The sequence below is a fragment of the Belonocnema kinseyi genome, chromosome 3, assembly GCF_010883055.1.
Source record: "Belonocnema kinseyi isolate 2016_QV_RU_SX_M_011 chromosome 3, B_treatae_v1, whole genome shotgun sequence".
NCBI classification, from domain to species: Eukaryota; Metazoa; Arthropoda; class Insecta; order Hymenoptera; family Cynipidae; genus Belonocnema; species Belonocnema kinseyi.
Window position 1 is genome coordinate 154,091,525 of NC_046659.1, and position 14,613 is coordinate 154,106,137.

The following is a 14,613-nucleotide window of genomic DNA, read 5'->3' on the forward strand; positions in this document are numbered from 1 at the left end:
AAAAAAAAAAAAAAAAAAAAAATGGGGAAAGTGAACAATTTAATTCAAAAGAACTGCAATTTTAAAGAATATAAATTTAAAAAAGGTCTCAATTACGGTAGAATGAAATGAAAAATAGTTTTTTTACGATAATAAGCTGCACAATTTGAAAGTTTACTTCCATTTCCAAACTAAATCCTACTACCAAGCCTGTTAAAAAGCATCCATAAATGTAACATTATAATTTCTCTAGTTTCTGGATGTCAGCCGGGATTAAATTATGTAGTATCTATTATTCTCGAGAGCTACTTCTTTAAAACCTCGTAATTGTACAAAAATCCTGGGTGTATGGAAACACTAGCGAGAAATTGAAGAACACAGTTCCTGATGAATAGGAAAATCAAACTCTATTATGATCAATAGAAGTGATGATGCAAGTTCTCTTTGCCAAATAATCCAACCAGAGGATTATTTATTAATAATTCCACTTTGTAAACATAGATAAAAACAAAGACGAGAAAAAATATTCCTATCTAAATACAGAAAACAAAGTAAACATGTTTGCTGGTGCAGCGAGATAAATATTCATTAAAACTTCTCATAATTCGAATGCAAATATATTTTTGTACCTATATTGTTACAACACTGGACAAACCTGATTTAACTTCTATAAGCGAATATGGATTAAGTGAAAGTTTACTTTGACATTTACGAGAACAAATTTTTAAAAAAGACGTTATAAATAAAATTTAGTTTAGAAACGATAAATTACTTCGGAGATATGATACCATTTCTTTGGAATAAAAAAAACTTGAATCTTAAAAATATAAACAAATACAGTTTAAACAAGGTTTTCAACAAAGTTCAAGCTATTAATTACTGTCTAATGTTTAATAATATGAGTAGTAAATTATACTTTCGATGCATTTAGTGAAGGTTTGAATATGATTCTGGGTGAAAGAACCAGACGGGATCAATATCCTTGGATTGGGACTTCCAAGGACAAATGTCTTGAGTCCAATATTTAGACAGATATTGGCTTCAAAATTTCTTTTCTCATTGACTACTCTTCTTATTCATTTAACAAAATTTCTTATTTTGACCATATCACTATAGACAATACAATTTTGCATTGCTTTAAACAATTGACGGATTGCAAAATTTCAGTTTCAATCAAGAGGTCTACTCAAATCCTGGATAAAAATTCTCTAACAGTTCCAGGTTTTTTTCATGTACCACCAGATTTTTTCATTTTGTTTAAAGCATGAACAGGGAATATGCATAACATTTCGCGAGTTTATTAGAAACAATGGTTTTTCAGTACTTCTAAATATCTAAATGTGTAAAACACTGAATTTGTTCCTAAGATCCATGAATTTGAGTAATAATTCAACCAAATAGTTTAATCCTCAACCAAAACAGATTAATTTTAAAGCAATTAGTTGCATTTTTGGCACAAAAAATAAGTAATTTCGTGACAAAACAACTTAACTTAGAAAAAAAATAATAGTGCATATGTCAACCAAAAAGATTTAAATTTTCAATAAAAAGGAACAAATTTTTAATAAAATAGTTCAATACATTAACTTAAGGCTACTTTTACAAATAAAAAATGATGAGAATGTAATATTTTTATTTGATTTCATATTAAAATTTGTAAGTTTAGGCACTCTCTCGAGAAAAAAATCTCGGGCTATTGGAATTTAGAACTTAAAAGTAGAACAGAAATAATGAAAAAAAAAATTTAATTTAAAATTCCTCAAGAATTTGTATAACCTATTCTTAATTAAAATCCACAGCTGCTGTGGAATACACAAAATATGGTCCTTGGAAAATAAAAATAATCAAGTAAGTCGTATTGCACTAGAAATATTGTGGAAATTAAAAAAAAAAAACACAAGAATCTAACGATTAGGTTTCTAAATTTGAATTAATAAATAAAATATAAATTTAAAAAGACCAAATTAAAAAAAGAGGACAGAAAAAGATGTCTTTTTTAAAAATCATAATTGAATGAAGACAACATTTTAAAACTGTCTTGTCCAGATCAGATTGTTGAATTCTTGTTTTTGTTTTGAATTTCCAACAATTTTGTAATTATATTTGAATGTTGTCGTAAAAGACGAATTTAACTTTATAGAGTATCTACCCTAACGAGTAAAGATCCAAGCTGGAAAGTTTGAATTTTAAAACCTATACTATCGTAAAAAAAAAACTTCTGGTGAAGTTGTTCAAAAATATAGATAAGTGTTTTGAAAAGGCTTTTTTTTAGAATACATAAATAGGTAAGACTGTAAACGTTCAAATTTGAGCGCGTTAATAACAATTATTTTCCAAAAATTTCTCATTTCATGTAAACAAAATTTCTGATCTGAAGTCAAAATTATAATTCTTCACGGAAATTCCTTGTTCTAAACTAAAAAAAAAAAAAAATTATCCACTGATATGTCATGTAAAACCATACAATTATAATCCTGTTCCAAATCCGAATCATAATTCTTGAAAAAAATTTCTCGCTACTAATAAAAAATGTAATTATTTTTGAAAATTTCTTGTTCCACATGTGAATTAGAACGGGATGGCTATTTCAATCGAAGAAAAAAAATTCCCGTTCCGCAAACATCTTTGATGGGTAATGAAATTTAAAAAACCTGATTCTTAAATTGTTAACTTTTAAAATTGAATTTCAAAATATTTTCAATTAAAAAATTGTATATTTTAATGCCCAATAATTTACACGTATAAAATGGAAGTTACTAAACACTTCTCAAATGAACAATTATTAATGAAATGCATATAAACTGCAAAATTGAGAACTTTGATCAATTATAGAGTTCAAAGATTCAGATCAAGTTCCAAAAATATAAATTCACGTTAACATTTTCAATATTCTAAATTAAAGAATCAAGCAATGAAGTTCAAAAATTTTCAAAAATTGTATTATTTTAAGTCATTTTAAGCTAGACCCATTAAAAATTGAAATATAATTTTTTTGAAGTTAAAAGTTATTAAATTAGAAGTTAAATTATTTTCATTTTAAATTTCAATTCAAATGATTTAATTCAAAATCATTTTCGAAATTTTTTCGAAACTTTTAAATACATTTTTAAATTGTTAATGGAATCTTTTCTAAAACTTTGATAAAATCCTGAAAATTAAAAGAAAAATCCTTAAAATTTGAACTTATAAATAACAACAGAATACTTATTATTTTTAGAAAAAATTAGTCATTTTAAGAGATATTTTAAGGTTTAAAAAGATTCAAATTGAATTTAGAACTTTAAATGATTTCAAATCATTTATACGAAGTGTACGTACCGAGAAAATTCAGCTGTTCGTACCTAAATTTTGGTGCAAATACCCACAGCCGAATTTAAAACAAAATGACGGTTTTTGCAGATTAAAAAAAAAATTATAATCTTTGTAAGAATTGTGAAAGTCTTCAAAAGAATAAAAACATTTTCCTAAGATTCTTAGGAGAATTAAAAACGATTTTTCATTTTGAAAAATTATTGTAACAGAAAATTTAAATAGATTGTAAGGGATTAAAAAAATTATTTTAAAAAAACCTGGAAGATTAAATTTTTTTTTTAATTTGCAAGATTTTTCAAAAATTGTTGGAAAAACCGATTCATTTAAAAATATATTTAGCAGTTCTGAAAAAAAATGTTAACACACTTCATTTACATTACTTGAAATCATTTCAAGTTTTTAATTAATTTTTAATCGTTTTAAAAGTTCTAAATATCTCTTAAAATTACAAATATTTTTTTCTACAAATAATAAGTATTCAACTATTATTTATACGTCAAAATTTAAGAATTTCACTTATAAATAAAATACTTTTTAAATAAAACAATTTAAATTGTAACGCTAAAAGTTTAAAATATCTTGGAAATACTAGAGATTCAAAGCTTTCTATGTAAAACAATTCAGTTTCAAATTGTTTACTTTTGAATAATCGGTTTCAATTGACTCTTTTTAAATGAAAGTAAAATATTAAACACTTATTGTCTTTTTAAATTAAAAAATTCAAATTAAACGTGTTACAAATTGAATAATTTAGATTTAAACAATGATTTAAATTTAATAAAAACCTTTAATTACGACTATATTATTATGGAGTTGTTTTAAAGTTGAAAATAGTTCATAAAGTTTCAAACGCGCGTTCATATTTTTTAATGGGTAAAAAAATTAATAGAAATAATACATTAATAAATTTATTTATTAAATTTAATATAAAAAATGAATTTGTATATCAAAATAAAATTAGCGAAATAAATTATATATTACTTTCAATTCTTATTAAGACTTTCGAATTAAAACGGTGACAATCTAGAAATTTTTAAATTTTAGACGGATTTAGAATCGCTTTGTCAAATCAATTATTGTTCAGTTTTTTTTGTACTTAAAGTACAGATCCATTTAAAAAATTATTTATTTATTTATATGTACAGCTGATAAAATAAAACTGTTTTTTTACCAAAAAATTTAAACTTCACTTTTAATTTTCACTTGTTTAAATTCTCAAGGCTGCCCTTTAATTATTTTAAAAAATTTTGAAATCAAACTTGGAAAGAGTATTGTTCTGAAAATGCATAATATTTCCCGGTTTCTCGGGAACTATTACTAACATTTATCAATATAAAAAAATATAAATCAATCAATGAACTTTAAAAATTTCAAAATTATTTTGGAAATTTTTTCGGAACTTCGAAATATCTGTCAAAATGAATTGAATTTTTTTTACAATTTTCAGAATATCCTGCAAATTTTAGAAAATTTCTTTACAATTTGGATTTATAAATAACAATTGAACATTTATTATTTGTAGGCGAAATTTGAGTAATTTTAAGAGATATGTAGAGGTTTTAAAAAGATTCAAACTTAATGTAAAACTTGAAATGATAGCCTAATATAAATTAAAATTTAGATTTTCACAGATTTTAAATAAAAAAATTAGGTTCTTGTCAAGAATTGTGAAAGGCTTCAAAAGAATAAAAACATTTTCTTAAGATTTCTAGGAAAATTAAAAATAATTTTTCACATTGAAAAATTATTTTAAGAGAATATATAAAAAGTTTTTCAAACATTTAGACAAAATTTTCAAAAAAAATTCTAGAAGATTTTAAGAAAATTTTCTCAAATTTGCATGATAATTTTTAATCTTTTTAAAACTCCTAAATATCTCTTAAAATTACTTAAATTTTCTTCTACAAATGTTCATTTTTAAATGATGCGTCAAAATTAAAAAATTTCACTTACAAATTAAGCATTTTTCAAATACAACAATTAAAATTGTAACGTTCAATGTTTTAAGGGCTCTTCGAAATTTTAACGATTCAAGGTTTTCTATGTCAAGCAATTCAGTTAAAGATTCTTTACTTTTAAATATTTGGTTTTAATTTATTTTTCATAAATAAAAATTCAAATATTGCTAAACATTCAATATTTTTAATTAAAAATTAAAAGATGAATGGGATAAAAATGGAATATTTTCGTCTGAAACAATATTTTTAATTTAATAAAATCCTTTAATTAGGAATATATTATTATGAAGTTATTTTTTAGTTGAAAATAGTTTATATAAACTTTCAGTCACCAATTCATCTTTGTTTAATGACTTTCAAATTGAAACCGTTTAAGTTTTAACGTTAAAATCAACGGCTTTTATTTTTTATTTGTCCAAGTCTTTAAAAAAGTATTTAATAATTCTTTAAATTTAAAATGTAAGCTTAGAAATACTAATTTTAAATGGAAAATTACTAAAGTAAAAAAATGTTTGAATCACACATTGTAAGCTTAATAATAGCATAATTGAAAAACATGACAATTCCACTAATTATTTTTAAACTGTGGAAATCGAACGTGGACAGATTTTTTTCTACAAAAATTTGTAAGATTCCTGTTCAAAAGAAAAAAAAATCACTGTCATGTCCCAGTTTTTCCCGGTCAAAAAAAAGGCCTGGTCATTTCCCGGTCCAGCGAACAACCTGTGCTTTAGCTCAAAATCATCATTTTTCTTGAAAATTAACTGTACCAACTCAGAAATATAAAACTTTTATAATTTATTAGTTAAAATTCTAATTCTTGACTGAAATCTCCTGTCTCAACTCTAAATTCGTGTCATAAAATATAAAGTAAATAATCCAATTCCCGGCCAGGGCAGACACTCTAAATTTAATTTCTGAAATATGAAAAAGCTAGAAGACTAATTAAGGATAATCAATTTAAGATACTCACCACCATCAGATGTCTTCTGTGGCGCCGCTTCATTCTTAGACAGTGTTTCAGTTTCCGGCTTGTCGCCAGTCTCTCCATTCGTCTTTTGATGGATGTGCTCTGGCTGACTGTGAACAGGTGTCGGAGTGGCACCTCTCGAACTGACGCTTTTCTCATTAACCTTCCTCTCCCTCTGCTCCTTCGGCTCCTTGTGCAAAGGTGGCATCTCCGGAATGGTGATGGCATTCGAAGGCGGATTTTGTTGTGATTTCCGACGTGGTGGCGAACTGGACTTGTTTTTGTTAAATAAGTTGGGGAATGGCTCCTTGGCAGGAACGGGATTAGCACCCACGACAGTGGCGGACGGGAGCGGGAGATCAGGAATATTTGAGCTTGGACTGGCTGATGGAATTTGAGTTTGGGACGTGACCTGAGGAGGCAAAATTGTGCTCTTCGCCTCGACCTCGGGAGCAGGAACAACAACACGAGCTGCTGCTGCTGCTGATACTGCTGCTGGCGGTGCTGCCACTGCTGCTGCTGCTGCTGCTGGTGGTGGTGGTAATGGTGTCTGCGTAGGAATTTTATCTTTATTCGCGAGTGTAGCCGCGGAACTCGTTTGCGATGGGAGTTCCTCGGTGACAACAACTGGCTTCTCTGTTCCTCTCGGCTGGAATTCTTTGATAGAGGGTTGAAGTGGTTTCGATTCCACCACTTTAACCGGACACGATTCTAATTGAGTCGGATTACTAGGTAAAGTAGGTAACGACGATTGACTGTTTGGCGAAAAAGCGCCGGGCAAGCTACTTTGTTGTTGTGGTGGTAGTGGTGGTGTTGGAGTGGGAGGACCGGTATTGGACTGACTATTATTTGTTGTATCGGCATTTGAGTTCGTTTGAACTTTGAGGTTGGGGGGTGGTAAGCTTTGGGATGTGTTTTGGGAAGTGGGAGACTCGGGTGCGCTAGTTGCCACCGGGGAATCGGAACTCGGCTCGGTCGCAGCTTTTGCGACCATCGCCGCAAAGTCAGCTATCACAGCTTTATCGCAATTCTGCAACAATCACCAAATCTTCGTGACAGAGGGCGAAATATCGAAATACAAGTGCTTTCGCATACAACAACTAAAATCTCATTCCAAAGTCAAATCATAGACTCAGTAGATCAAGCAATTGAAAATAGAAATCAGGGTGGCTGCAAACATTTCATTTTCAAAATTACCTCAATTTTCCCGACTAATTTTTTATTTTCCCTGACCGTTATTATTTAAAATAAAGCTATTAATATAAAAATGAACACTTTTGATTTATTTGCCCCCTTTTAACATAGAATCTTTTATAAATGTACTGAAATAATTCTAAATATATCATTCTCAAATTCACTAAAAATTAATAAAGTGCATTAATCATTTGACTAATGTTGTTTTAAATTTAAAAGAAATCTAAAGAATTTGATTCGTATAACTTCAAGTTTTGTTCCAAAGGATTCAAAGTAAATGAAAAACATGCGATAAAATTAATAAAAATTCCAGACGAATTAAAAAAGAAAAAACAATTGAATTGAAAACAATTTAAAAATAAGAAAAAATTTATGGAATTCAGAACGTTCAAAAAGGAGTTTAGAAAAATTCAAGAGGATTAAAAAAAATTGGATAAAATAACTTAGAATTCAAGGTAAGTTAAGGAGGCTTTAGAATGAATTAAACAAAAACTAAAAAAATACGTTCAATCGAGTAAATTTATAAGAATTCAACTGAATTCAATAGAATTCTTCAAATCTTTACAATCCTACGAAATCCCCCAATAGAGTTCTTAAATTCCCGAAAATTTAGGTTCAGGTTATATAACCGAGAATATAACAGAATTTAGGAGAATTTAGATATTTATAATTTCTAACAATATTTTTATTGTTCAGGTTGTATCGGCGGTTGAATATAAATTATTTTCTAGCTCAGAAATATTCAGGAATTACAATGTTTCACATGCAAATTTAAAATGTTCAAATCTTTTAATTTATAAAAAAAAGTTTTGTGTACTTTAAAAGAAAACTCTTTAACAAAATACTGGAATTTTCAACAAAATAATTGAATTTTTAACATAATAGTTAAATATTCAACCTAAAAAGAAAAATTACCAACGAAAAAGTGGCATAGTTTATATTCTATTAAAAAAAGACTGAAATTTATACAAAAAAAGAAAAGAATTTAGACCCAAAAAGACGAATTTCTAACAAAGATTTTTACTCAAAAAATAAAAAAAAGTTTATCGAAATTATTGAACCTTCACACCAGAAGACAAATTTTCTTGATAAAAATTCAATTTAAAAAATGGAAAGTTCCATTTTCTGTTAAAAAATAAATTCTAAACAACAAAAAGAAGTATTTTCCATTAAACAGTTAAATTTTCAACTAGACATAAGCATTAAATAAAAAAATTTCACAATGAAGTTTAACTTTGGCCCAAGTAGTTGAATTTTCAATTAAAAAAGATTAATTTATAACAAGATAATTAAGCTTTTAACTCACGAGATAACTTTTCAACTTAAGATATCAATCTTTAACAAAAAAAATCGATTTCTTAACAAAGCGATTCAACCAAATGTTTTAAACAATTTGTTAAATTATCAAGCAAAGAAGAACGATTTTATATCAAAAAGTTGCATTTTCACACAAAAAATGAAATTTTTTCTAAAACAGATGAAGTTTTAAACCAAAAAGATAAACTTTTAAAAAAATAGTTGAATATTCTGTTGAAAAAGATTTTAATCGAGTTTTCACGATCAAACTATGAATTTTTTAACAAGAAATAATTTTCTACCAAAAAATTGAATATTAAATCCAAAAAGACGAATTTTTAACCAAAAATGGATGATTTTTTAACATAATTGTTGAATTCTCTAACAAATTGTTTGAATTTTTATCAAAAAATATAAAATTTATCTTAAAGCAGAAGAATTTTTAATCACAAAAAAAGTTGAGTTTTAATCCAAAAAAAATTTTCTACAAAAAAAATTTAATTTTCAATCCAAAAAGACGAATTTTTTAAACCAAAAAGGATGAATTTTTAACAAAATAGTTCAATTTTCTACCAAATAGTTGCATTTTTAACAAAAAAGATCAATTTTGTACTAAAATAGATAAACTTGTAATAAAAAACCAATTTTTTTAAAAGTGAAACTTTTATCCAGAAAATATTTCAATTCATTTTTCAACACCAAAATATAAATTTTAAACAAAAAGTAAATTTTCGACGAAATAGTTAAGTTTTTAAGAAAATAGTTTAATAGCTTAATTTCTAACGAAACAATTGCATTTTTATGAAGAAAAGATTTAATTTCTGCTAAAGCAGGTAAACTTCAAAATAAAAGACAAAATTAAAAAAAAAAAGAGTTGAATTTTCACACCGTGTGAACAAACTTTTTGAAATCCATTAAAATATTACAAAATCCCGTTAAATTCCATGAAATATGATTTAAGGGAATTTATCGGCTATCAATGAAATCCTCGAACATCTTTAAAAAAACTCCTTGGAATCTTTTAAAATATCTTAAATCCTTCTAGAAATCCCTTAAAATCATTCAAATCTCTTAAAATTCTTTAAATCTATTGGAAATCGTCATTGGATTTTTTTAAATGCCCGAAAATATTTTATATTATTTGAAATCCATTTAAGGTAATGGAATCTAGTTAAAAATGCTTGATATCTTTTAAAATACCCTAAAATATTTCGAACCCTTTGAAAGCTTTTAAAATCAGTTACAACGTTTCAGGAGTTTTAAAATTCCTTGAAACTTACTAAAGACCTTTAAGATTTCTTGGGGGCTTTGAAAGTATACACTAAAAATTTGTTATCCTTTAGAATACCTTCAAATTAATTGGAATTTTTTAAAATACCAAAAAGTATAGCCATTTCTTTAAAATATTTTTAAATCTCTTGAAAATTCCTTTACATTTTTAACATTACCCTTAAATCTTACAAAATCTTTTGAAATCCCTTGAAATAATTAAAATCTACTAACAATTTTTAGGAATTTAAAAAAATATCCTAAAATTCTGTAGAAGCTTTGGCTCTTGAAAATGTATTGGAAACTTTTAGAATGCCTTTAAATACTTAAAATCCGTTGAAATTTTTAAAGCTCTTTAACATTCCTTGGTTGTTTTAAAAATACTCCAAAGTCTTGAAAATCCTTTAAGATACCTTTAAATTCCTTGGAATCTTTTAAAATACTACAAAATATTGCAATTCCTTCGAAATATTTTTAAATCCCTGCAGAATTCCTTGAAATGTTTCTAATTACCCAAAAATCTTAAAAAAATTTTTAAATTTTTTAAATCTATTAAATATGTCTAAAATTTAAAAAAATATATCCTAAAATTCTGTAAATTCTTTGGTAATACCTTAAATCTCTTCAATTAAATTACTTAAATCAATTATGAATTCCTTGGAATGTTGTAAATAAACCTAAAAAATATTTAAAATCCGTTGAAATTTGTTAAATCTCTTCAAAAATTCATTGATTGCCTTAAAAATACTGTAACATCTATCAAAACCTTTGGAAACCCTTTAAATGATTGAAATTTTTTGAAAATGCCTTGGAATTTTTTTTAAATATCCCGGACTTTTATCTGATTTTCCCTGACCTGCAGAGCCACCCTGTTGAAAGGTTGAAATAAAATAAATATATAAATTTTAGAACGATTTGAGAGATCATATCAATTTGGAAATTTGGTAAGTAATCAAGCAGAAGAGTCGACTAAATAGTAATATCGGCTATTATTAAATTGATTATTTGAAATTCTTCTAGTCGATTACTTGCATCGACAGTTTTGTGATCACTCACCTGCACGTGGGGGGCACCTTCGCCACTAAGAGAGCCATCACTCTCGTAGAGCTCGTTACTGATACTGGCACCAGTTTTTGGATCTATGATTGGGATGGCGTACAATCTCCTCGTTTTTTTGCTAGCGACACTGCTAGCCGAACTAGGTGCACCACCATTATGCCCCGAATATACTTCTGCAAAATAAAAAATGAGAAACTGTAAAAGAGCAGGAGTAAAAAAAGAATTAAATTTCAACCAAGTACTTCAATTTTCATCCAAATAATATGATTTGTCAAAAAAAAAAAAAAAAAATGTAGTCGCCGATGTTTCAACCAAACATGGTTTTAATATTCATTCAGAAGCAGTTGAATTAAACCGGAAATGACGAATTTTCAATAAGAGTTAAAACATATATTCATGTTACATTCAAAAGTCTTCAAAAGAACTCAAATGAATTGTAAAAATGTTTAAAATTTTGTTTAAAATCCATTGATTTCCGTAACAATTGGAATTCATTTGGAGGAATTTAACATAAAAGAGAAGAATTCAATAAAATTCAAAAAAATTCAAGGTGAAATGAAAGTAATCAAATGAATTTAAATCAATTTTCAGATTTAAAAAAACTGCATTGAATTCAGTAACTTTGAAAATAAGATTGCAAAAATGCAAGAGATTTCAAATAATTTGATGAAATGTCTAAGAATTCAGGATGAGGTTAATATTCTTCAGGATCAATTAAATAAAAATTTTGAAAATTTAAAAAAAATGCACTGAATTATCTTTTACGCCCTACTTATTTCTAACACAAGAAGTGACTAATGACTACAAAACAATTAAAATTAAATTCAAAGAAATCAAATGATTTGGAAAAAAATTTTTAAATCGAAAACTTCCATTGAGAAATATGAAGAACAGGATAAAATTTATTGAAAAAGCAAGCTGAACTTAAAAAATAATCAAATGAATTAAAAACAATGGAAAAATATGGAAAAATTAATTCAACTGTCTAGAATTAAGTGAATATAGAAGAATTGAAAAAAAATATTTTTAAATTTCTTCAAATCTTCGATACTCTACAAAATCCAGTTGGTTGTAAAAGATTCTTTGAAATCGATTAAAATATTAAAATCCAATAAAATTATTAAAATCCTTGGAAATCTCTTCAAATTGTTACAAAAAATTTAATTCTCTAACATATTTCGAATCCTTTGATATCTTTTGAAATCTCTTTAAACTTTTTCAAGCCCTTGAAAACGCCTGAGAATTCCTTTGAAATTTTTTAAAGCTCTTGAAAATGCCAAGAAATTTTCAAAAAATACGTTAAAATATTTCAAATCCTTTGTTCATTTTATCAATGCATTTTCTCAGGATTAATTCAGGATACACTGAGAGTTTTAAGATCCCTTTTTAAATATTTTAAAACCTCATACGTGTCCTATAAAATCGTTCCATATCTTCAGAAACTCTAGAAAATGCTTTATCCTAAAATATTTCATAAGCTTTCAAATCACTTCCAATTAATGAAATTAATAAAAAAAATTCCTAGGAATCATTCAAAATTCCTTCAAATTATTGAAATCTATAAAAAAAATTCTCGGAATCTTTATAAATATTCTGCAATATTTCAAAGACTTCAAGATAGTTCAAAAATGTGTATAAAACTGAAATGAATAGTATTTAAGCCAAGGATTAATTTATCAAGCATCAAACAGTACACTGGTGCGAATTCGCACCCCAAGTTTTTTCACTTTAATGGCATTTATGCAAACATGGCTGCAGTTGATTATCCCCACATATATTAAATACGTGGGATATATGCCAATTGTTCATTATATGTTCAATATATTAAATAATAAATATTAACATTGCAAACAAACCAATTCGAACCAGTGTACCGTTTACTATGCTGGGTTGGAGTTTACCGCTTGAGAGTAAATTAAAAAGTGACTAATATGATCTTTTTGTTTGAAAAAGGGAGTAATAGTGAATGTGTGACAGCTCTTATTAGTTTTCACATTATTTTCTTACAGAAATTCTCTGATATTTGCTTTTTTTCAAAGTGCATGACTCAAATAGTGTACCCATAGAGACCAAATCTCGGAAATAGGGCACTTTAAGGACCTTAACTGAATATATGGTACAATAGGGGCCATAGGGATCGGTTTGTGAGGCCTGTTATTAACTAAAAATACTTTTTTGGTTGAAAATTAGTTTTTTATTATTATTTATTTGAAAAGAGTGTCTTTAGCGTCATATATAGAAAATCTAGTTTTGTAGATGGGTTCAACGGAACTGACTTCACAAAAATAAAGTAGCCAGTATGGGAACCCTTCCAGTTTTATCTTCCTGTTTTTTTTCGGACAAATTGCCTGTATACGACAAATGCCGAAATGTCCCGGGTTAACTTTTTTAAGAGACAGAGGGTGAGGGAGACCTTCCATTAAAAAATTAAGAAAAAAATAATTTCCGGCCTCCGACTCACTACAACAGCGATAAAAAATAGTGCGGTGACCCAAATTTAAAAAAAATAGTATCAAAATAGTGCAAAATTTCCAGTTTTCTAACCTAATATTTTTAAAGTATTAAAAATTACCTTAAATGTTTATTTAAAATATTATTCTTTAGTTCATAAATTATTGAAATTTCTATTTATGTATGGATCCATAGCCTTTTCCCTGCCCCCTTTTTTCTCTTGTTTTTCCACTTGAATGCGAACTGAATTAATAGAACCCATTGCAAATTTTATTATTTGGTTCAAAATTGAATTATTTTCCTGAAAATTCAACATTTTTGTTAAAAAGTCATACCTCATGATTGAAAATCAAACTTTATATAGAAAGTTCAACTATTGTGTTAAAAATGCAATTTTTGGTTGTTATTTAAAAATACATCTCAAGTAAAAATTTCACTTGTAAAAATTTAATATTTTGTTGAAAATGCTTGTATTTTAACGAAAGTTCGTCTTTTTTTTTTGTAAAAATCAAGTTTTTGTTGTTAAAAATTAAATATAGTGCTGAAAACTTGCCTTTGTTGGTTAAATCTAACTGTTTTTAATTTTTTATTAAAATAATGTCTTTTTGAAACATTAAGTTAAATATTCAACTATGTGTTTGGTTAAAAATCCTTCTTGGTTGAAAATCCAATTGTTTTGTTGAACATTAACCTTTTTGGTTTGTAAATTCATCACTTTCTGTAGAAATAACAGTTTCTTGTTTAAAAATGTAACTGTCTAGTAAAAACTCAATCGGTTTCCATTAAAAATAAACTTTTAGTTGAAAATTCATCATTTATGCAGGAAATTCGTATTTTTTTCTCGAGAATTTAACAGTATGGTAAAAAAGTAAACGGTTTTGTTGAAAATTCGTCTTTTTTAGTAGAGAATCAATTTTTCTTAGTTCAAAATGCGACTGTTCGGTTGAAAATTAATCTTTTTTTCTAGAGGATTCAACTATTTTGTTGTAAATTTATCTTTTTTTTGTTATATTTAACTGTTGCTTATTTTAAGGGCATGTGACACAGCTAAATACCTATATTACCGACCACAGTTTTTCAGTTCACTGAATGTTTTTTTGAACCTAAGAACTTTTTTTGTAAATA

At 26.7% G+C, this 14,613-nt stretch overlaps 1 protein-coding gene across 1 annotated transcript in view; it reads right to left on the minus strand.

The window, feature by feature from the left end:
• The window catches only part of LOC117170075 (eukaryotic translation initiation factor 4 gamma 1-like), a 129,614-nt gene that overhangs the window by 32,673 nt on the left and 82,328 nt on the right, over window positions 1–14,613 (minus strand). Inside the window, exons 7-8 of the mRNA XM_033356597.1 lie at window positions 11,035–11,210; window positions 6,223–7,249 (exon numbers count right to left, since the gene is read on the minus strand). Coding sequence (XP_033212488.1) covers window positions 6,223–7,249; window positions 11,035–11,210 — 1,203 coding nt within the window. The remainder of the gene's footprint in view (window positions 1–6,222; window positions 7,250–11,034; window positions 11,211–14,613) is intronic.